General features: G+C 43.3%; 1 protein-coding gene across 1 annotated transcript in view; it reads right to left on the reverse strand.

Annotated features, from left to right (window-relative positions):
* COG5 (component of oligomeric golgi complex 5) overlaps positions 1-25,619 on the reverse strand; it is a 541,624-nt gene that overhangs the window by 11,178 nt on the left and 504,827 nt on the right. The window contains exons 20-21 of the mRNA XM_073619666.1: positions 5,302-5,428; positions 4,360-4,439 (exon numbers count right to left, since the gene is read on the reverse strand). Of these exons, the coding sequence (XP_073475767.1) occupies positions 4,360-4,439; positions 5,302-5,428 (207 nt within the window). The remainder of the gene's footprint in view (positions 1-4,359; positions 4,440-5,301; positions 5,429-25,619) is intronic.

Below are 25,619 nucleotides of genomic sequence, written 5' to 3' on the forward strand. Positions count from 1 at the left end.
AGTAACATTATATGACACAGACTTAGAGAGAGTCAGAAATATTTCACTCCTTGGAGGGAATTTATGGAGTCTAATTTATATAGAGCCTTAAAGGAGAAGTATGGCCAAAGCTTTTTTGGTCCTAACTCTCCTATGGATCACAGGAGTGCAATTCGTTCTGCACTCCCGTGACCCGTTTTATGTTGACAGTGGGCTAAAGCCCACTGTTGGCTAAAGTTACTCAGCCAGTCCATATAGTTACATAGTATGTGAGGTTGAAAAAAGACACAAGTCCATCAAGTCTAACTTATGTGTGTGATTATATGTCAGTATTACATTGTATATCCCTGTATGTTGTGGTCGTTCAGGTGCTTATCTAATAGTTTTTTGAAACTATCGATGCTCCCTGCTGAAACCACTGCCTGTGGAAGGGAATTCCACATCCTTGCCGCTCTTACAGTAAAGAACCCTCTACATAGTTTAACCACTTCAATACAGGGCACTTATGAATGACAATGGCCCGGTCATACAACACTGTACCCAAACTAAATTTTTATAATTTTGTTCCCACAAAAAGAGCTTTCTTTTGGTGGTATTTGTTAATCTCTGGGATTTTTATTTTCTGTTAAACAAATAAAAAAAAAAGACCAAAAATTTTGAAAAAAAAACGTTTTTTTTTTAGTTTCTGTTACAAAACTTTGTAAATAAGTAAGTGTTCTCCTTCCCTGATGGACACTGATGGGGCTGCACTGACGGACACCAATGAGGTGACACTGATGGCCACTAATATGCGGCACTGATATGCAGCACTGATGGGTACACATAGGTGGCACTGAAAGGCGGCATGGATGGGCACTGATGTACACTAATTGATGGTACGGATGGATGCCAATCAGTGCCAAACAATGCCTGCAAATCATTGATGCCCCTTGTGGGCACTGATTGGCATCCCTGGTGGTCTAGGGTGGCATACCTGGTGGTGACATCCCTGGTGGTCCTAGTGGAATCCCTGGTGGTCCAGTTTGATAATCAGCACAGACCCCCCCGTCAGAGGTGCACCTGATCAGCTCTCCTCTACTCGCGTCTAACAGATGCAAGTGAGGAAAAGCCGATCAACGGCTCTCCCTGTTTACACTGTGATCAGCCGCGATTGGAATGGCTGATCACGTAGTAAAGAGTCTCTGTTAGAGACTCTTTACCTAGATTGGTATTGCGGTGTGTTAGACTGACACACCGCAACAACGATCGGCACGATGCGCGCCCCCGGGGGGCGCGCAGCGGCTTGATGTCTTGGCAACGCCATATGACGTCTGGTCAGGATATTGAAACCACTGTGCCGCCGTCATTTTACTTTATGGCGGGCGGCAAGTGGTTAAGGTTAAACCTCTTTTCTTCTAATTTTAATGAGTGGCCGCGTGTCTTGTTAAACTCCCTCCTGTGAAAAGTTTTATCCCTATTGTGGGGTCACCAGTATGGTATTTGTAAATTGAAATCATATCCCCTCTCAAGCGTCTCTTCTCCAGAGAGAATAAGTTCCGTACTCGCAACCTTTCTTCATAACTAAGATCCTCCAGACCCTTTATTAGCTTTGTTGCCCTTCTTTGTACTCGCTCCATTTCCAGTACATCCTTCCTGAGGACTGGTGCCCAGAACTGGTTAGCATACACCAGGTGCGGCCGGACCAGAGTCTTGTAGAGTGGGGGAATTATCGATTTATCCCTGGAGGTAATCCCTTTTTTAATGCATGCCAATATTCTGTTTGCTTTGTCAGGAGCAGCTTGGCATTGCATGCCATTGCTGAACCTATCATCTACTAGGATCCCCAGGTCCTTTTCCATCCTAGATTCCTCCAGAGGTTCTCCCCCTAGTGTATAGATTGCATTCATATTTTTGCCACCCAAATGCACTATTTTACATTTTTCTACATTGAACCTCATTTGCCATGTAGTTAACCACCCCATTCATTTGTTCAGATCTTCTTGCAAGGTTTCCACATCCTGCGGAGAAATATTGCCCTGCTTAGCTTAGTATTGTCTGCAAATACAGAGATTGAACTGTTTACCCCATCCTCCAGGTTGTTTATGAACAAATTAAATAGGATTAGTCCCAGCACAGAACCCTGTGGGACCCCACTACCCACCCCTGAGCATTCCGAGTATTCCCCATTTCCACTACCATCTGAACTGGCCCTTGTAGCCAGTTTTCAATCCATGTACTCATCCATGTACTCACCCTATGGTCCATGCCAACAGACCTTATTTTGTATAGTAAACGGTTATGGGGAACTGTGTAAAATGCTTTAGCAAAATCCAGATACACCACGTCTACGGGCCTTCATTTATCTAGATGGCAACTCACCTCCTCAGAGAAGGTTAATAGATTGATTTGGCAAGAACGATTCTTCATGAATCCATGCTGATTGCTGCTAATGATACCGTTTTCATTACTAAAATCTTGTATATAGTCCCTTATCACCCCCCCTCCAAGAGCATACTCTTGATGTTAGGCTAACTGGTCTGCAATTCCCAGGGATGTATTTTGGGCCCTTTTTAAATATTGGTGCCACATTGTCTTTTCTCCAATTCACTGGTACCATTCCAGTCAGTAGACTGTCAGTAAAAATTAGGAACAATGGTCTGGCAATTACTTGACTGAGTTCTCTAAGTACCCCCTCGGGTGCAAGCCATCCGGTCCCCATGATTTATTGATGTTAAGTTTCCCAAGTCTAATTCTAATACTGTCCTCTGTTAGCCATGAGGGTGCTTCCTGTGATGTGTCACGAGGATAAACACTGCAGTTTTGGTTGCCCTCTGATTCACTTGTAAAGACTGAGGAGAAGAATACATTCAATACCGTCGCCATCTCCCCATCCTTTGTAACCAGATGTCCTTCCTCATTCTTTATGGGGCCAATATGGTCTGTCCTCCCTTTTTTTACTGTTTATATACTTAAAGAATTTCTTGGGATTTTTTTTGCTCTCCTCTATGTGTCTTTCGTATTCTATCTTAGCTGCCCTAATCGCACCCTTACATTTCTTGTTGCATTCTTTATAAAGTCTGAATGCTGATGATGATCCCTCAACCTCGTATTTTTTGAAGGCCTTCTCCTTTGCTTTTATATGCATTTTTGCATTGGAGATAAGCAATCCAGGACTTTTGTTCGCTCTTTGAAATTTATTAACCAATGGGATGCACTGGCTAATGCCCTTATTCAATATGCTCTTAAAGGGAACCCATCTCTCCTCCGTGTTCTTTGTTCCTAAGATTTTATCACAATTTATGCCTTCTAGCAAGGTTCGCAGTTTAGGGAAGTTGGCTCTTTTGAAATTCAGTGTCTTTGTATAACCCTTATGTTTCCTATTTGTGTGATTTACACTGAAGCCAATTGACCTGTGATCGCTGTTTCCTAAATTGCCCCATATTTCCACATCTGTAATCAGGTCTGTACTTTAACGTCAGGATACACCCAGATGCCTGGACCATGGCTCAGCCTTTCAGCGAGCCTCTGGGAGACTGAGCCAGTCTCTCCCACCCCTCCAGAACAACCTAGCGTTTCAGTGAACGCTGGAGGGGCAGAGCAGTGGCTGACTTTCTGTTCTTTGAAGACTGAGAACTGAGCAATCAGTGGTCTTTGATCACTCAGTTCTCCGTTTTATAGGCAGCGGGGGACCAATGCTGCATCCACCTAGGTGAATATAATTATTCTTTTTTTAAAAAAGAACCCCGTACTCCTCTTCAGCATCAAACACATTAGTCTTATTCACTTCCTACAATAGCCACAGAACACACTAGGCCCAATTTTAAGTGGGAATCTTTTGAACTACTGCTATACTTTTGTATTATAGAAAAAAACACAAGCATGCAGATTGTGAAAAAAAAATCATCCAAGGACAATTTGGAAGACAAAATGAATGCTTGCTTTACGATGACTGTGTTAAAAATTTATAAAATATTCTGTTGGTTATGACCATTTGCAGCGGAGTGCTGAAACATGGATTCTGAGATTCTCTGGTGTGGTCCAACTTTAGATCCATCACCCTTATAAATATTTTCATACACTAACACTTCTAGCAGCTGCCCACCATGCTACCAGTCAGGGAATTATTTGTATCAAACTCTAATCATCTAAACAAGCTACAATATAGTAAAATGAACTTTATCATGATTTAAAAATCCTACAAAACACACTCCTATTGCTGTGCTGTAATGTGTCCAGTAATACTAGCAGATGCTCCACTAAAGAGAAATTACAGGTAAGGTATGCTATCCATTACAGTACCTAGCCCCCATTAATCAAATCCTATCTGCTCTTATAATTTTAAAGTGACAAAATAATACCAGTCAAACTTTGTATTCGATTTTATGCCGCTACCCCATTTACCTGATGAGAATGAGTCTGTCTTTTTCAGATGGGTGGTCATCCAACCATTGGGAGTAACGAGCTATGGACCATTCAGCTCTCTGCAGAAAAATGCACAGAATGCTATACGATTACTAAACATACAGAAAATATCTGATAAATATGAGCAATGTGAATTATTCTGAGTAAATTCTCTCTTAGTGGAAGTTTCTGGCTCTATAAAGATCATTGCATTAAAAATCCATTTAGAAGAGATTTACCGTGCATGATTACAGGTTTATCTTTAAGATGAGCTTTAAAGATAGTTGGAATGTTAAAAATGAATGATCAGTGCTGTAAAATTGGAAGTACAGGCCAGACACCAAGAAGTCAGTCTGTCTGTAAGTCTCATCCCAACTAATCTAATGTTTTCTATATTTAGAATATGGCCTTGTGGTGGCCAAAATGAGCCAGAGGAGACCATGTACACTATACGGCTACAAACAAATGCAATCCTAGAGTTTCATTATTTTACCTTCATATATTATTATGAAACAATGTATATAACATATCGGTAAAATATTAATGATCAAATCTTTCCTGTGTTACATTTCCCAGATGTGATGATGATAGGACGCTATGCTGTTCAGGAAATCAGTGATTAAGATCAGTTTTACCATTTAAAATATATTACACAACACCACTTTAGAGGGATGCATGGTGTGGTGCAGGTTTTCTCTGCCATATGTATAAAAAAATATGTATAGTTACAAATGCATTAAAACAGTTACTGATACATTGTGATATCTTGCCACAGACATCTAGATAGAGAGTGGGAGAGACACACATGCATACGGAATAACATTTAATATCTATACTCCATGAAAGTCTATTTCTTTGGTTGGCGTAAAAAAAATAGATAAAAATGGAGGGACAAGCTGGGCCCAAAGTACAGTGTTTATATTGTGGTTGTCATAGGCTTACCTGGTATGGTGATTTTAGTTCTGGTGGAGCCCTTGTGAAGAGAAACTGAAGGATGACACTGAATGGGATTAGATCTCCTATAGATGTGCTGTTGGCAATATGCTCACTAGTTTGAAATAGTAATGGTCTGCAAAAGTAAATATGAGTGAAACACCACATTATTGGCATGCATATTTTATTATCTATATGTACTAGCAAAACATACCTAAAGCTGAACTCTCGGCAGATATATAAGCCATACTGTAGATTAATACAGCTCTGCAATCATTAATACATCATTAAATTAATATGCAACGCAAACCTCCTGACTGGTCCCACTGTTTAGCTGAGGTTCTGATCCCAATTTGGTGCACGCAGGGTATTTTCAGCCAGGTGCATAAAGTCCCAATGAGTCTTTCACACAGTGATCAGGCAGATGATGTCTTTTTGTGTGTTTTTTTTATTTGTTTTGTAGAACTGGGATATGGATTAGGAAAAGGCTTAGGATAACCCTAAAAAAAACTTAAAAGTTAACTGTAGTAGCAAAAGGTCATCTATACAGAAAGTAGCAACAGCTCAGCACAGGGGGCTCCCACCATGGAAACAACCCTGGCAGCAGGTCTGTAACAGTCCCTACAGCAAAAAAGGGGCACAATAGCAACAGTCTCCCAGGATTTCTCTCAGGACTACTCACGGTGTCGCAAGCTATCTGAATGCCTATTTTCAGTTTTAGCTGACACTGCATCATGAATCTCCTGTTAAAATCTTCTCTGAATGTTGCTTGGTTGTTCCTGCAACTTGGGGGAGATCCTTGAGCTCCTCGGCATGCCAGAATCCAGAATGTCTTGGAAACATCTCAGAGCCTTAGAAGGTTTAACAGCACTTCCAGACTGGATCACTCTCCAGCAGGCAAAGGGCCCTGCTATCCTATGCTCCAGTTCCTATATAACCCTCTCAGCCCCCTGCTGGTCACTCTTCCAACCAGGGATTGGCTGAGGTTGTATACAGGACCAACTCAGACTCTATCCACTAGGTTCCATTTCTGGAAAGACGGGGAAACAAGCAAACCTGTAGCTGCAGACCAAAATAATCAATTCCACTGGCTATAGCAGAGCCCAAAAATGACTAAATTTACCTACAAACAACCTATACTAGCACCTAACTAGGAGGGTGCTACAAATAATATAAACACAAGCAGTGTAAGTACCTGAATTTGATCAGGTATGAGCCTCTTGCAGTCCCTGTATATCAGGGCTATAGTGTGGCAGGGAGTAGCAGTACAAGCAGCAAATCAGTTCTTGTGCGGACATGAAGCATGCTTATAGGAAGAGATAGAGTGGCAGAGAGATCATCACTGTACTACTTCTCATTTCACCATCCAATCACAGACTAGGGTGAGTCAAGGACAGCCTTATCTCAGAGGAAACAGTTAAATGATGCTGGCAACATTTTGTGGCAAAAAAATCCTAGAACTAAAGATATATATTGCAGCAAAAGGGGTGAAGATCCACATTTTTATTTTCCAAATAATTTGTTATTGAAAATTTGTGTTTTTAAGACAAAGCACACAATCAAAAACAAGCCAAAAAAAAAAAAGCAAGAAGAAAACGAAATATGAGTATATTCACACGCAGTTATAAAATACAAGGAAGGTTCCACCCGTGTAGCAGTTATTGCTTGTAAAACACAGCAGATACATAAATCAATGAGCAGCATTTCAGGAGGTTCCGCAGTAGTCTAAGGCACGGGAGAACCCCTGCTATTATCACAGAAATCCATATGTAGTATAATAACATGTGAAAGCTTCAGTACGACTGGAGTATAATAAGAAAATAACTCACATTAAACAGACATACCAGAGTAACAATCTGTCTCTCCACAAGAAAAGATTGTAAACACAGCAATACCAACTGGACTAATAATCTGGCAATTACAAGCCTAGAATATTCACTTACATGCATATGGAAATTACATTTTGCTCCATACGTGATGATCAGCACAGTAGCAACCTGTAGACGACCAGTGAAAAGGGGGCTAAGCCAGGTACTGCTAGCCAGGGCTACCATAATTCATAAATTATGAATTCATACCATAATTCATAAAATGTAATTATTTCAATACACCTGTTCTTTCAGGACAGCATCATTAACCTGGAGCCGCCAGTTCTCATTTGAAGGAGGCCCAGAAGACAGCCACCTTAAAGCAATTGTTTTGCACGCTAGAAATAATAGTCTATTAACAGGTACTATAATGTCTAGATAACCCAAAAGGCATATCTTATGCCGCGTACACACGGTCGGACTTTTCGTCTACAAAAGTCCGACAGCCCGTCCGACAGACTTTTAGCGGACTTTTGGCGGACTTGCGGCAGACTTTCTAACAAACGGCCTACACACGATCACACAAAAGTTCGACAGCCTAGTACGCGGTGACGTACACCAAGTCCGACGAGACTATAAAACGGAAGTTCAATAGCCTGTACGACACCCTTTGGGCTCCTTCTGCTAATCTCGTGTTTATCTCGTGTTAGTAGAAGTTTGGTGAGAGACGATTCGCGATTGTGAGACTCGTATTTTTCAGTTCGTTTTAACTGTTGTTCAGTCTGTGCTTGTGAGGTTTGTATCTGCTTTTCAGTGCGTTTGGTCAGTTGGCATTGAGAAATCATTGTTTTATTGTCCGCTCGTTCCTGATTTTCAGGTCGCTCTTCACAGGCCTTGCTGTTCTTCAGTGCGTTCTGTTAAGTGCGTTCTGACCAGCCGACCATTTTGAAGCCATGTTACCTGTACGTACTCATCGTCGAGCTCGTGCATTGTATGTACTTGGTGCTGTAGTTCATTCTTCAGCCCAAGACCAGTCCATTAACAGGGCAAGGAGGAGTTCATGGACCAAGAATTGGTTGCTTCAGCGTGACCAGTTCTGTCACATGCCATTGCTCCGTGAGATCCGTGAGAATAATCCTGAGGATTTCAGGAACTTTCTCCGGATGACGGACCCCGTTTTTGACCGTTTGTTGGCTTTGCTGACCCCCTATATCAGCAGGCAGGATACCTGCATGAGGCAAGCCATCACTCCGGAGCAGAGGCTAGTTGCCACGTTGCGGTACTTGGCGACAGGGAGAAGCCTGCAGGACCTCAAGTTCTCAACAGGCATCTTCCCCCAGGCTCTGGGGATCATTATCCCAGAGACCTGTTCTGCCATCATCCAGGTCCTGCAGAATGACTATATTAAGGTAAGAATTTTTTCTTTTATTAGCATCACATGTTCTTTTCTTTAATCTTTGATAATGTATTTCCTAACTCAAACACTACTTACCATCATTGCAATATAGTGTGAATGTCCCCTTTTTCTCCTCACGCATGCTGGAATTTTTTCCTGTTCTTTTTTGTCATGCATGTATATTTGCCTTTACTAACCTCCCCAGCATACAATGCTGGGCACATATCCACCTAGTCTACTCAGTTTGAATGTATTTAGTCAGCTGCATTGTATTTTGTTTCCCCTAAACTCCATCCAAATAGTGTGCGTGTCCTAAACTAGATTTTCAACCCCCCCCCCTAAACTCAATCCAAATAGTGTGCATGTAATTAACTTGATTTCCAAACCCCTCCCCCCACCTAAACTCAATCCAAATAGTGTGCATGTAATTAACTTGATTTCCAAACCCCTCCCCCCACCTAAACACAATCCAAATAGTGTGCATGTAATTAACTTGATTTCCAAACCCCCCCTAATAATTTGCTATAATGTTCTGTGGTGTTGATTTTTACAAAGCAAATATATGTTGCACTTTGCAAAATGCATTTGCACTCTGCAAGTGCATTTGCTCCAGTGCTTTAGTAAATGAGCAGAAGCTCTGCTGATTTCCATCATCCAATCATGTGCAAGCCACAAAGTGTTTGGATGAATTGCCCTTGCATGTGATTGGGTACTCCTTGCAACATGAAAGCCTTTTTACCTTACCTCATTTACTAAGCTGTGGAGCAACTGCACTTGCAGAGTGCGACAACTGCACTACTGTCTTGTAGCCTTTAGTCAATAAAACCCTGCGTGTCCTTAAACTTTTAATTAATTTCTAATTTCACCACCCCCTAAAATGTAACAATGTGCCATCAGAGGGGGTGCGCAATCTGATAAGTGTGCCTTTCCATATTATTTATTCAAGAAGATTTCAATTATTTAATGTTATACTGATGCTGGGCAATAATGTTTTAAGTGTATAATGTTGTTGCAATGTTCTTTTATAAATTACTGAGTTTTGTTTTCTTGTTTTATTCCCCAGTTTCCTTCAACGCCACAGGAATGGCAGACTGTGGCATCCCATTTTGCCACCCGTTGGGACTTTCCCAATTGTGGAGGGGCTATAGATGGGAAACATGTCCACATCGTGCCACCACCCCATTCGGGGTCATACTATTTTAATTATAAGGGGTTCCATAGTATTGTTTTAATGGCGGTGGTGTCGGGACACTATGAATTTCTCTATGTGGACGTGGGGAAGAATGGCCGGATGTTGGATGGAGGAGTATTTGCCCAGACGGAGTTCTGCCAGCGTCTCCAGAGTGGTGGCCTGGGATTGCCACCTGATGCGGATAACGTGGAAGAACTCCCCTTTGTCTTCATAGCAGATGAAGCCTTCGCTCTGAGCAAGCACCTCATGAGGCCATTCCCCCAAAGAACCCTCACCCTTGAGAGGAGGGTTTTTAATTTCCGGCTGGCCAAAGCTAGAAGAGTGGTTGAGAATGCGTTTGGGATTCTGGCCAGCCGGTTCCGCCTGTTTCAAACATCCATTAACTTGGCGGAATACAAACTTAATTTTATCATTTTATCGTGCTGCATCCTGCACAACTTTTTGCACAAACATTCCACAAATTATATTGTGCCAGTTGGGCCTGAGGCCGGACTTATCAGTGACAATCTTACGGGCCTGGATACTGTCCGTACTGGCTTGGCCCCCCAAAGTGCCCGTCAAGTTCGACAGCAATATGTAAATTATTTTATGGGTAGGGGGGCCATTGCAATGGGCCAGGATATCTAAATTATCAAAATAAAAAAATCTTGATGAAATTTTGAATTATATTTATTGCTTGCCTTTCTTTTTGGCTTTCTCCTAGGTTATGGTAGAGCACTTGTAGTGCCAAGTGTATTTTCCTTGACTAAATAAGATCCATTGTCACTGTAAACAACTATTTTAAATTTAAACAAACTGATACTGAGCATTGAAATAACAAACCACACATTTAGTTAATTACTAAACAGATGTTTTTTAATATTCTGTAAACATTCACTTAAGCATTAGTATAAAATGTTCATAGTCAAAAATATATCAATATATTGACAAATTTGGAAAAATATAATTAGTTATATTTTTTTACAATTTAAAATATAATTTTTTTTTAATTTTAATTTTGATTTTAACAAACAGGCCTCTTTTTTATTTTTTTATTTTATTTTTTTTAATTTTTAAAAACAGGCCTTTTTTTTTTTTTATTTTTTAAAAACAGGCCGGCCTCTTTTTTTTTTTTTTTTTTAAAAACAGGCCTCTTTTTTTATTTTTTAAAAACAGGCCTCTTTTTTTTGATTTTTTAAAAACAGGCCTCTTTTTTTGATTTTTTAAAAACAGGCCTTTTTCTTAATTTTTTTTACTTTTTTTTTTGGTTTTTTTAAAAACAGTTTTTTTTTTTTTCAAAACAGGCCTCCATTTTTTTGTAATTTTTGTTTTTTTATGTTGTTAAAAAAGAGAAGGCCCAGAATGGGGTCAGCAAACCAGGAAATGAAGGACATGATCGATGTTTTTGGTGTTGAAAAGGGCATTTAGATTCAACCCAAAACATCAATCATGTCCTTCATTTCCTGCTGCATACGATCCAGCCGATTCCACATTTGATCAATCTCCCCATTCCAGGCCATTATTTTAGAATTTAGTCGTTGGGCACTGTCTGTTGTGAAATAGTCACTTGGACCTAAAATAGAATGAAAAAAAGATGTGTTTAGAAATATGCAGACATACATAGTTTACCTTACCATAAGCTGGTGTCTCAGACACTGACCTGGTGGGGTGCCCATGTCGCATACTTCATCAACATCCTCGGGGGTGGCGCTGTTGTTTGAGTCAAGCACAACCAGATCACCTAAAATAGATTAAAAAAATTACATAAAATAAAAGGCAGCCATGCATAGATTACCGTAAGCTGGTGTGTCAGACACTCACCTGGTGGGGTGCCCATGTCGCCCACCTCTCCTTCCTCCACATCCTCAGTGGGGCTTGGGCTGATTTCCCAAGTATGTTCTTTTGGTTGGGGGGGACTGGGTTCTTCTTGGCTGAGTGTTTTTTCCCCTATGTCAACCAAAAAATTTATTATACTTAGCACACAGATATTTTAGTGCATATAGATATATAGAGAGAGATATTATATATATATATATATATATATATATATATATATGTAACAAGGTTTATTAAAAGATCGTTTCAAATGATGCAAAAATCGTATAGTAAAGAAAACCATATGGAGCAGTATACAAGGTAACAAACAGAAGATGAAAACACGACAAGTACTTACTTTTTTTCAAGACTTAATGGATCCGTCTGTACTGATCCGGCTCCCGGAGTTTCAGGTCGAACCATCTTTTTCGAATCTGATCCTTCGAGCGCTGTACCCCAAAAGAATCGTGTAATTTCTTCACCACCTTCGCCATTATTTTGGCTTTTCTCAAATTTGGCCGGGCGTACGGCCCATACTTCCCATCATAGTCCTTTTTTTTAAGAATTGCCACCATTTCCACCATCTCTTTAAAGGACATATTGGAGGCTTTAAATCTCGGCTTCCCACATTGTGACGTTCCAGCCTCCGGGCTTTCTTCGCTACCTGAGGTAGTACAGACCTGATGTGTCTCCGCCATTATTCACCCCACTACGCACCGTACAAAAAATGGGCGGAGAACATGAGTTAAAATCGAACGTCAGGGGCGGGCGACGCAGGCGGAGTTTCACACATGCGCAGTGTATAAAGAGGGGCCTTGCGCACGTGTCATACGTACGTTCTGTGCGTAGAGTTAAGGGGCGGAGAACATGAGTTAAAATCGAACGTCAGGGGCGGGCGATGCAGGCAGAGTTTCACACATGCGCAGTGTATAAAGAGGGGCCTTGCGCACGTGTCATACGTACGTTCTGTGCATAGAGTTAAGGGGCGGAGAACATGAGTTAAAATTGAACGTCAGGGGCGGGCGACGCAGGCGGAGTTTCAGACAGGCGCAGTGTATAAAGAGGGTTCTTGTGCACGTGTCGTACATACGTACGTTCTGTGCGTAGAGTCAAGGGCGGGGTATATGCGTAAACAAAAAGAACGTCAGGGGCGGGCCAAGCAGGCGGAGTATTACGCATGTGCAGTGTATAAAACGTTGTTACGTATTGTGTCGTACGTACGTTCTGTGTGTAGGTGATAGTGGACCGGGACGCTACTAAACGAAGGTAATTTTAAATTTATAAATTTGGTAAAAACTTTGTAGCAAGCAGCCTATATGGCTTGACAGATTGATGAGGCCTACATAGGGATAAGATGATGAGGGTTTAGCAGAAACATAATAAGTGTTTTTTGTCTTGTGTCTTTATCTTTTACAGACATTATGAATGCCAAATTTAAGGAGCCTGAAGTTTTGTCGGCTTTCATAGACAAATATAGAGAGATGAGGAATCTGTGGGAGGTGAAACACCCTCAATATTATTTAAAGCATGTCAGGAAGTCAACGCTGGAGAGACTTCTGACATTTGTCCAGACGACCATCCCAGGAGGAACAATGGAGACGTTGTTAAAGAAAATTGGGATCTTGAGGAACATGTATAAGAGGGAGCATAACAAGACCCAGGAATCCATGAGATCAGGAGCATCAGCAGATGATGTATATGTACCCAGGCTGTGGTACTACAATAAACTACGGTTTCTTGATGACCAGACTGAAGCCAGGGCATCACTTTCAACCCTTCCCTCCACCCTTCCATGCACTCTTCCATGCACCCTTCCCTCCACCCCAGCAGAGGCTGATGAGGACCAAGCTGGGTCTTCCATCCTGGATGAACCGGATGTGACTATCTGGAGTCAGGTAAATTAATTTCACAAATATTTACTGTCCTAATATTAATGAGGTTAACTGGATGTTATAATTGATTAAAATAATTTTCAACAAAAAATGATGTATACATATCAATTGACAGTAGTGGCGAAATATGTTTGTCACCTGCTTCCAAAAATTAGGGTGTCTGATTTCTAGACTCTTTTATTAAGAGATGTATTCACATTGAATTTGCAAGTCATGAGAAGCAAATTGTGTGTCATTGATGAACCCCCCAAAAAAAAACTAAAACTATGTCCCTTTTTTATACACAGGATGAGGGCAGCCAGGAGGAATGTGGGGAAAGTGGCAGGCAGGAGGAGACCGGGCCCATGGACAGCCTGGAGGAGGCCGGATACAGCACCATCCTGGAGGAGGCCGGACCTAGTGTCATCCTGGAGGAGGCCGGACCCAGTGTCATCCTGGAGGAGGTCGGACCCAGTGTCATCCTGGAGGAGGCCGGACCCAGTGTCATCCTGGAGGAGGTCGGACCCAGTGTCATCCTGGAGGAGGTCAGACCCAGTGTCATCCTGGAGGAGGCCGGACCCAGTGTCATCCTGGAGGAGGCCGGACCCAGTGTCAGGCAGGAGGAGGCCGGACCCAGTGTCAGGCAGGAGGAGGCCGGACCCAGTGTCAGGCAGGAGGAGGCCGGACCCAGTGTCAGGCAGGAGGAGGCCGGACCCAGTGTCAGGCAGGAGGTGGCTGGGCCCAGTAGGAGCCTGACACAATCACAAGTGCCTCCCCTCCGCCTTCCAAAAAAAAGGGCCAGGAAGGGGACGGTGACACAGGAGCCATCCCTGCGCCTCATGCGAGAGGCCACCCATTTTTTAACGAGCCCCCCCAAAGCTGAAGAGGCCTATGGGTGCTACTTAGCCAGCAGGCTGTTTAAAATGGAGTGGGGTCAACGCCTCATTTGTGAGAGACTGTTTGGGGAAACAATACACAAGGGGCTGCAGGGCGCGCTAACCAGCAACACACAATTACATGAGGCAGCCCCCTCCTCCTCCTCCTGCCACAACTCAAACACCAGAGCCACAGCCTCCAAAGAAGGCTGCAGGGAAGGCTGCAGGGAAGGGTGCAGGGCAGCGTGGAGGAAAGGCTGCAGGGAAGAGAAGAAAGTGATGACCTGGGTTCAGTCTGGTCTGACAGAAGACGCAGGCTGTTGTAGTACCACAGTCTGGGGACATCTATGTCATCTGCTGCTGCTGTTGATCTCTGGGATTCCTGGACAGATTGTGCTCCCTCTTATATGGACTCCTCAAGATCCCAATTTTCTTGTCCACAGACTTTTTTCCAGCGTTGACTTCCTCTTTATTTTATTTAGACCATGAATAAATGGATATTTGAGTTTATGAAAAGACTATGTGTTTTATTTTAAATCATTGATTTAGACACAATGTCAAATTAACAAGGGACAACAATCTCCTTGAGGTTGCAAAAACACACAAAAAATACATTAATAATGTTCTAGTGGTAACTTTAAAAAAAAAATGATACATAACCAAAAACGGTTCTTTGTGTTAACTTTATATACAAAAGAAAAAAAAACACAATAAACAAAAAAATGGTTCTTTGTGGTAAGTTAAAACAAACAACATTAAAAACAAACAAAAATTAAAACAAAATGTATTTGTGTTCAATTTAAGAAATAAAAAACTAAAAAAAAAAACTAAAAAAAAAAACAGAAAAATGGTTCTTTGTGGTAACTTTTTTTGTCCGTCGGACTAGCATACAGACGAGCGGATTTCTGGGTCCGGCATAGTTACGACGTAAAGATTTGAAGCATGTTTCAAATCTAAAGTCCGTCAGATTTGAGGCTGCAAAAGTCTGCTGAAAGTCCGCTGAAGGTCCGGGGAAGCCCACACACGATCGGATTGTCAGCCAGCTTTAGTTCGTCGGTGTCCGTCGGACTTTTGTAGACGAAAAGTCCGACCGTGTGTACGCGGCATAAGGGTCTAAATCTATGCGTGTTTGGTAAGCAAAGTTAATTGTATCTACCAGACTTTGCCAGTACCTAAACAATTTGGGGTAATTCCACATCATGTGGAGTAAGTCCGCCGGAGATCTTAGGCATCACAGGCATTTAGGGGTGTCACATTGGCCCCAGTGGAACAACTTAAGTGGGGTTCTATACACTCTATAGATTATGAACAAATGGGATAAGAGTTGCTTGGGTGATAAGGACACGTAAGGTACCTGTTCCAATATATTCTGCCAAACATCATTGGGAATATCTCCCAAATCTTTCTCCCAACCCCCTCCTACCTGGATAAGCAACCTAACGCTGATATTTTCCCATTGGTAGTCCATATAGAGATGAGATAAGGCCCATTTTGTCCTGGGATGATGCAAGAAAATCTATAAGTGGCATGGGCTGTATAACTAGCTTGGTATTTTTGGACTCGACCTGTAAGGCATGCCGCAGCAAATTATGGAAGAATCCGTGGGGAGACCATGGATAGGATATCTGTAGGTCCTGAAAGGTTCTCATGACAGATAATATAACTAATTATATAACTAACATATTGAATCCCGACTCATGCCAGTACTCAAACACTACCAATTTACACAGTTCCTCATACCTCACATTTGCCCATAATGGTAAGTACACCGGAATATTCCCTCATATTTCATAATGCATCTCATTTCCTGCCACACTTTATGTATAAGTACCAGGCTTGGGCTATGAGGTCCATGGGCAAAGATCCCGAACTCCAATTGAGCTAAAAGATGGTAGCATGAAAAATGACCCAGTAACAGGGCCTGAATATGGTCTGCCCAGTTCACAACCCATTAAATGCTGAAGTTGGGCAGCCAAGAAATACAGCTTTGCTTGAGGCACAGCCAGTCCCCCCTTATCCTTAGGCAACTGGATCATTAATACATGAATCCTGTAATTTTGGCCTTTCCATAGTGAGATACGAAATAGAGAGTCATTTTTTAAAACCACTTGAGGGGTATCCACATGGGTGAACTGTGGAGGACATAAAGTATTTGAGGAGCCCAGATCATTTTTAAAGCGGGGTTCCACCCAAATTTTGAACATTATCTCTATGCATTCTCTTCCTTGCCTAGATGCTGACATGCTGTGTAAAAAAATTTAAATCGCCGTAATTACCTTTTTTTTTTCTAATCTTCTTAGCACTTCCTGGTTTTCCTCCCATGGGAGTAGGCGTGTTTCTAGCCTCTCCCAGACCTCCCACAGTCCCCTGGGAGCTAGTCTCAGGCTTCCCAGCATGCATTGTGCAACAGCGTCATCACAACATCTCGGTGAATGCTGGGAGCACAGCATTCACTGCATCCAGGAAATACATGCTTGTGGGCTTCAAATGCCCACAATTAAGATGGAAACCGCCTTCAGTGAATTTTATAAGTTATTCCTTACAACAAAATCGGAACACAGGCGGACTTATTACACAGAACATGTGATTAGATAATCATGAGAAGAAAAGTTTGTGAATGAACTCCGAAAAAAAAAAAGGATAGATAGGTGGACCCCCGCTTTAATAAATTAGCTCATTCTACCACCGACGTGCAATTTAGTCCATATAGAAATCCACTTTATTAATATAATCCCCGTGTCAGAGTTTTGTTTTTTTGAGGACAGTTTCATCTTTCACTGGTGATGATGCTTAAAGTATAATGGCAAAACTTTTTTTTAAGTTTTGGATAGAGGGGAGATGGATTAGAACACCTGTCAGTTTTTAATGCTGTCTGTGCCCTGTTAGGAAGATTTACCCTCTTTTATTTGTCCTGTTTACCATTATCATTGAAAGTGAAAGTAAAAGAAAACAAATGTTGGGTTGTCCCCAGAAAATTAATAGAGGGAAAATCTTCCAATGGGGCACTAGCTCTAGTGACCTGGGGGTCCCCAAGAGATTCCCTTACTTTGCAGGGATTTCCACTCACTTCCTGTTTGGCTATGGGACAGTAAGTGAAGGTAAATCTCACCAATGGGACAAAGATGACAAAAATAAACCTTACAGGGTTTATAACCCTTTCTTACTCGATCCAAAATGAAAGAAAAAAGTTTTGCCCGTAGTTTCACTTTAAGGGTGCACTCACACTAGCACTTTTAACCAGTCCCGGATGCAGTTCAGCCCCTTGGGCCGGTTTGTTTGTGTAGTGCGAGTGCTCCATACCACACCTGCAATCACTTGGAACAGGTGGTCCCAGGTGTGGTTCACTTATTGTGAATGCAAACCATACTGGAGCACAGTTCTCTCCATAGAGAACTGTGTAGTAAAACAAGGATTGTTGCTCTGGTTAGCTGAAGAACATTTGTAAACGTTTCAGGGAACACTTCCTTACTAGTGATGGGCTCGGGCGTGTTCAGATCAAACCCGCCAGGAAGCTGTCACCTCTCACCGCCAATCATAGGCAGTGAGGCATTTCCCGACCGGCAGCTGCACATACGCTGCCTAGGATTTGCAGTGTGCAGTGCCGGCTTCCTGGCAGGTTTGATCCGAACACACCCGAGCCCATTCCTATTCCTTACAAACTAGTGTTAGTGCAGAGTGGGAGAGGGGGAGGGAGAAGAATCAAACTCAGAGTGATTCAGTTTAACCAGCCTGAGTATGAGTACACCTGAAGGCTGGTCATAGATTATGCACAGGTTAAAGGAAAGAAAATTGTTTTATTCCCCCAACAATGCAGTCAGTGTTGATGGGGAAATCCCTCCCTTTGCACTATTGTATTGTCAGCTGGAGGTTTCCTCGCTGTTAGAATACAATGACTACTGCTGGCAGCTATAGCTGCTATCAGTGATCATAAAAAAAAACCTGACAGGCTGGTTTTACTGAAGTTGATCGATCGACTTCAGTACAACTAGTCTGTTCCTAGGTAGATAGAAATTTGTCCAGTCCCTGATGAAATAGCCATATTTTGATCAATCTATGGCTGGCTTAATTTAGAGCTTGCAAGTTGGAGATTCTGCCTCCAGTAATTATTTCTACTCTATTTCCTTCCTCTTCCAGTTCCCACCTTTTCCGCTCTATTGACTAATTAGATTAACAAAAATATTGTGCAAACCCATAATTATTCATTCCCTCTGATCCACTACTGTCCCACGTGCCTGGACTCCTTCCTCTGTCCCTAAATAACAAAACATACCAGACTCCTATCACCCTACCCAAGGGTCTGCTCTCCTCCTGTCACTACCTAATCCAAATTGCTCCTCTCCTGGCCAATGCACCCCCTCTTAGATCACTCTGCTCCCAGCCCCCTGTTAAGACCATTCTCCTCTCTAACAATGTACCTTTCTCCTACAGTGCCCCTCTTGTTAAAATTGTCCATAGAACTAGGCCTGGCATTTGAAGGGGTAGAGAAGATGATGAATGGTTAATTGCCTTGGAGAGACAGGTGGCACCCGTTGTGGTTTGCTTAGTATGTGCATCAGTCCCCACCTTTTTTCCCTACTTTCAGAAGTGCCCTGATTTTATGGAAGGCCAGCCTGCTGTCCAGAGATAGTTCCTTGTCCCTGCATGCTACATTGCACCACTACACCTGCACCCCCACTTTCTTCTCCACCCACCACACCTGCATCCCCACTTCCTTAACCACCCAAAACACCCGGATCCCCCTTCCTTCCTCACCCACTGAGTCCCCCATTTCAAAACCCCTCTTTCCTTACTACCCACTCTGTCTTAACCCCAACTCCCTTCTCATACAATGCAGCATGTCTGCGTCCCTCTTCTCTCATAAGCCCCCATGCTTGCACTCCACTTTACATCACTGCAACTGTATTCCTGCTCTCACTACTGCACTTTTCATGCTTCCCCTGGATTTTTGGTTTGTAACATTATTATGAATTGATACAATTACTACAAAATATGGAGGGCATTGATCAGTCCAGCCAAAGGGGATATAAGAGGAGCCTGGTAGGTTTGCTCAGTCCCCATTTTCATATATGTCTTAAATACTTTAACATCTACATATCCCTTCTATAATCACCCAATCTGTTCATTCCATAACCCTGCAATTTCTTCTGTACAACAGGGGTTTTGTGTGTTCCAAGACTTCCTTGTGTATTCGCCATAATACAAAAAATATTTAACTGCTGCACCACCAGCATGTTACAGCCCTTTTTTTACAAGCCATTTTTCAGTTTTAAGTGCTGTGATAGATTGACTGACAATTACAAAATCCAACAGGGGAGTGTGGGAGCCCCTCATACCAAACCACCACAGGTTTACAGGATCTGAAGCATAGTTACTGTGTTTTGACACACATTTGACATGCATTTTTTTTACTGAATATTAAGTTAAAAATTAGTAAAGGTGTGCAGCCTTCGGGTTGCTAAATAACCACAATATTACACAGAGCCCTGTAGTTGTATACGTTACTCTAACTGCAGTGTTCTGTCATGTGATACCGATGTGCTCACTCAGCACACAGTTAATTATTCCAAAAGGTGGGAAATACAAATCTGTTATAGGTCAGACTGCAAATTTATTCCTGAATATGCAGATCATGACTGGTTCTCTTTAATACATCTAGATATATGAACATTGATGATGGTGCTGCCTGGCAGGCTCCAATCTGCTTCTGCATTGAACATGTAATCTCAGCTACAGTCATCTCTTTCAAGCTAAACACTATTCCCTGAAATAACTGCCTGCACAGGCAGCACCAGCATAAAGCCTGCAATGAACAAAACAGACTGATTGTGTGCTAGAATTGTAAATTGGTTCATTTTTAGCCTCAATTCAAAACAAATATGCATTTTAATCTGCAAGATTTCTGTGTATCCAACTGAATATAATGAATGGAAATGAATGAAAAACTGCTCATTAGTGTGCCAACTACAAAAGAATGGCAAAGTGTGTAGCCGTACAGTTTTATAATAAGTACAGAGCATAACTTTCCATTTCCTGAAATCACTGGAAAGTTTGTAAAGCCTTATTCCCTAAATAGTAGGACAAAAGTAGCTCGATCTGTAACTGAATATGTACAAACATTCTGCCAATTTGTTGAAAGAATTTCACCCCGGAGCTTCAGGAAATGGGCAATGGCTATGAAAATCAATAATACAGGTCATATTGTGATCTCTGTCAGCAAGATATAAGATCTTTCGGATTTGTATAATGGGGTTTCGGTGTTTGCCCTGTGAGGGGGTCTTCAGATCTGAACTGCCACTCATGCTGCAGCGATACGCTCCGAGAAATACAGAATAGCTACATCCATAACTTAAACAACCGAGACAGAGACTCTGGGGCTTAATGCCGGCCAAGGGGGAAGACAACCCTCCACCTTCTAACCCCCACCTTAAATTACCTCCCCTTTTTTTCCTCTTAACTCTTCTAAACCCAGGCTCCTGCATTAACTAAAGAGGAGCTCCGACCCCCCCCCCCCCCCCACGAAAAAATAAAAGTCAACAGCTACAAATACTCTAGCTGCTGACTTTTAATATTAGGACACTTACCTGTCCAGGGTTCCCGCAATGTCGGCACCCCAGACGATTTTCAGAGCGGCTCTCGGGTCCTGCCGCCACCATTCATGGTAAGGGAAACCCTACTGCGCATGCATGAAGCACGCTGCGGAGGAAGGAGGCCGAACTTCCGAGGGATGGCGCTGTGGCACAGCCTCCCGGAAGCGTGGACTGGCACCTGTCAAAAACAGGTAACCGCTTCCCCCTCCCCCCTGAACGGTGCCAAATGTGGCACCGGAGGGGGGAGGAAGCAGATAAGTGGAGGTTCCACGTTTGGATGGAACTCCGCTTAAGCACAGGTGGACTCTGGTACAGATCAATTTCCATTAGAGTAGAGTCTATTTTAGACACAGTCTTCTGCAACACAGTGAATGTGTTATAGACCTACTCTTACATTATAGACCCCTCACATTGATATCCTGTTTAATGAAAAGCCTAACCAGAATTTTGATTGCCTTTTTCTTTTATGCAATTTTTCTTTTGTTGCTTTTACTGCACGTGCTGACATTTGGTATATTTGCCTTCTCTGTAAATATTTTGTAAAACCTCAATAAAGATGGAATGCATGAGATCTTTTGGCTTGCAGAGACAAAATAGGATTTTTTCGTCATACTTGCCTGTAAAATCCTTTTCAGTCAGGCTAATATTCATTACCTGCTGGGTTCTACTTCATCTCCAGGTGAATGGACACTGGTAGACCAAAGGTCTTTAGACAGGAAGTGATCCCCTATATAACCCCTCCCACACAGGAAGCACTTTAGCTTTGAAGCAAGCACTGAATCCTCAAAAAAGAGGTGAGGGATTCTCTGTGTCCCATGATGTACTTAAAGAAAAGGATTTTATAGGTAAGTATGACGAAAAAATCCTACTTTCTTTTTCATACATCATGGGACACAGAGTCAGGCTAATATTCATTACCTGCTGGGATTTCCCAGAGCAATAGCCTCGAGGTGAGGGAGACACCCTGACAAACAATAGCCATCAGAACTTATACGGCAGCCAGTAGTACACTGCAGCCAAAAGCCAAATCCTTGGCTGCTCGAACATCCACTTGATAAAATTTTGTGAACGTATGCACTGAAGACCAGGTGGCAGCCTTACAAATCGGAGCCACAGATACCCGATGGCGAAAAGCCCAGGAGGTTCCTACACCCCTGGTAGAATGAGCTCTCACCCTAAAGGGAGGAACTTTATGTTTCGGACCGTAGGCCTGAATGATCAACTGATGGAACCAATTGGCAATGGAAGCCTTGGAAGCTGCCTGCCCCTTCTTAGGTCCTTTTGGTAAAACAAAAAAGGAGTCTGATCCTCGTATCTCCACAGATCTAGACAAATAGACCTCGACTGCCCAGACAACGTCCAATTGAATGCAGTCGTCTCTCTTCCGCTGAACGAGGCTGAGAGAAAAAAGAAGGCAAAATAATGTCATGATTTAAATGAAAGGCCCACACCACTTTTGGCAAAAAGGATGGAACAGGTCGTAACACGACCCTGTTGTGGTGAAGGATCAAGTACGGTTCCCTGCATGAAAGGGCCACCAACTCCGACACCCTTCTAGCCGAGGTGATAGCCATCAGGAAGTCTAGCTTGCGTGATAGCAAGTCTAATGGAATTTCCTTGATAGGTTCAAATGGTTGTTTCTGTAACACAGACAGCACCAAGTTCAAGTCCCAAGGAATGGGGGTAAGCAAGCAAGCCGCCCCCTGCATGAAGGTTCGGACCAGTGAATGGGAGGCTAAAGGCCTTTGGAAGAATACTGATAGGGCCAAAACTTGACCTCTGATTGCACTCAAAGCCAATTTGATTTTAACAGCTGACTGTAGAAAAAAGAGAATTCTCCCAATCACGTATTTCCGAGGATGCCATTTTTTGGCTTCACACCAAGCAATATAAGTCTTCCAGACCTTATGATAGATCTTCCTAGTGACAGCTTTTCTAGCATTCACTAGGGTAGACACCACTGGTCCCTAAGATGCCACTGTCTTTTAACACCCTGGCTTCAATAGCCATGCCGCCAAATTTAGAGATTGTAAACTGGGGTGGAATATAGGACTTTGAGACAGTAGATCGGGGCGACGTGGAAGCGTCCATGGCCCGTCTATTGTCAGTCTCACAATCTCCGGGAACCAGGGCCTTCTGGGCCAGGCTGGTGTCACCAGAATGACTGGAACCCCCTCTCTCCAAATCGTGCGCAACAAATGTGGAAGGGGAGGGATCGGAGGGAAAGCATAAACCAGGGAGTACTGGCTCCATGGAACTACCATAGCATCTGCTCTGATTGCCAGAGGATCTCTTGTTCGGGACACAAACTGCTGTAGCTTGTTGTTGAACCTGGATGCCAGTAGGTCAACCTCTAGCCATCCACAACGTTGGCAAATTTCACGGAACACCTCTGGGTGTAGGGACCATTCCCCCTGGCGGCTGAGATAATCTGCCTTCCAGTTCTCTACTCCCGGGATATGGAGTGCCAATAGAATCGGCACATGTCCCTCTGCCCAGGCTAGTATGTGGTTCACCTCTTTCAGAGCTGAACGACTCCTGGTACTGTCTTGGTGGTTTATATAGGCCATTGCAGTTGCATTGTTGGGCTGAATTCTGATAGGGCAGTCCTGAAGCTCCACCGTCCATGACCGTAGGGCCAGTTGTACTGCCGTTATTCCAGGATGTTGATAGGCAGGATCTGTTCTGTCCTTGACCATTTCCCTTGAGCTGTGAGCCCCTCTAGGGTCACTCCCCAGCCTGAGAGACTGGCATCTGTAGTCAGTACTCTCTAAGTTACCGGGAGGAAGGATCTTACCCTTTGCAGGTTCTGAACCTGGAACCACCAGTTTAGGCTTAAGCGTGCCCGAGGAGATGAGAACATTGGATAATCCAGGGCTTGTCCTCTCCTGTTCCAAGCCAACAAGATGTCTTGTTGTAGAGGCCCGGAATGGAACTGGGCATAGCGCACCACCTTGAAGGAGGATACCACCCTCCCTAGAAGACTTAGACAGAGCCGAATGGAGGGCTGTCTGGTGCCCCTTATCTGACGCACCTGATTCTTCAGGGCACAGATACTTGTGGGTGGCAAGAATACTCTTGTTTGGACCGTATCTAGGATCAGACCTAAAAACTTTAGGCCTTGAGCTGATTTCAAGGCTGACTTTTCGGTATTTCTGATCCACCCTAAGCTTTTCCAATACCACACTTATTCTCTGTTCTAGAGCATGTAATGAATGATCTCTGAGCAGGAGGTCGTCCAGATACCCAAGCACCAGGATCCCTTGGGCCCTTAAAAGACCCAGTACTGGTGCTAGGACCTTTGTGAACACCCGGGGACCTGTAGCAAACCCGAAGGGTAGAGCCACAAACAGAAGATTACGTTCCTCTACTGCAAATCGCAGGAACCTCTGATGAGGCTGAAAGATAGGTATGTGTAAATATGTGTATTTTATATCGATGGAGGCTAAAAAGTCTTCCATCTGGAGCGAGGCTACAACTGAGCGGACAGACTCCATCCGAAAAGGCGAAAAGGACTGGATTAGTAGATATTGGTTGAGGGATCTTAGGTCCAAAAATGGGTCTTGTGACCCCGTTTGGTTTTTAAACCGTAAAACAGGTTCGCTCTTTCGGATACAGGAACCTGTACAATCAATCCTTGATGCACTAAATCAGTGGTCCCCAACCTTTTTGGCACCAGGGACCGGCTGCGTGGAAGAAAATTGTGCCAAGGATTGGGGGGGGGGTCGCGATTTTTCACGGGCAATGGCTGGTGTTGGCGCTTCAATCATCACGGCACCATGCTTGATATGGTGTCAGGGTGATTGAAGCACATTATTTCTATTATTACACTGTAGTAATAAATGAAATAGTTCAACTCACCATAATGTAGAATCAGTGGGAGCCCTGAGCGTGTCACTTGCCACTGTCGCTGTCAAGCTTCCCACTTACCAGACCGGTGAGTCTGCTTGAGCAGAGGTTAGGATCCCTTACGTATCCGACTCGTGGCCCCTGGTAGAGTAGACAGGAGGCACGAGAGTGCGGAGTGGTATGAGAGCCTCGTGCAGTAGTCCAGGTGCCGGAAGACAAGGTGATCTTCAAGCGGCAGGTAGTAGTCAGGAGCACAGGCAACAGATGCTGAGCAGGAGCAAGGCAGGTTACAACACAGGCAGGGTTCGGCAACAGGTGGGCAGCAGAGGTACAAAAGAGCAGGCAGAAGCGGGGTCAATCAAGCCAGGGTCGGGTGCAGGCAGAAGTCAGGAGAATCCAATAGGCAAGCCGGGTCGTCGGGAGATCAGTACACAGGAACACAGAAAAGGCAACGGGAACTATGGCACAGGAGCTGTTGATCAGGCAGCACCGAGAAGAGAATGCAGCAGGCCTAAGTAGGCTGATTGGCGCCAAACGCTGCGCACATGCGCCGATGCGCACGCACGTGCACGCCCCCGGACACCGACACGCACACCAGCACCCCCAGGAGTATGCAGACCAGCGCCCTCAGAGAAACAAAATAAGTGTAGCGCTAATATAAACAACCATAGAATGTCTAGCATAAAGACCGTAAAGTCCACAGACTAGTGAACCTCTAAAAATAAAATAGACAAGAGTCCTCCATGGATATATAACTCATAAAAAATATGAAAAATAATAGTCCATAAATAGATGTGTGACTTCGTATGTGAAACATATCAATGTGTACGTGACATCTGGAGTGAAGGGAACACCACCACCGACAATGAGAAGGCTTACCGGATCAATTAGACCCAAAGAAACATACGCTTGGTTGGGTCAAACAGGCTTAGGTGGTGAACAGCTGTGGGAGATC

This window comes from Aquarana catesbeiana, linkage group LG03 (assembly GCF_042186555.1).
Source record: "Aquarana catesbeiana isolate 2022-GZ linkage group LG03, ASM4218655v1, whole genome shotgun sequence".
Taxonomy (NCBI): Eukaryota; Metazoa; Chordata; class Amphibia; order Anura; family Ranidae; genus Aquarana; species Aquarana catesbeiana.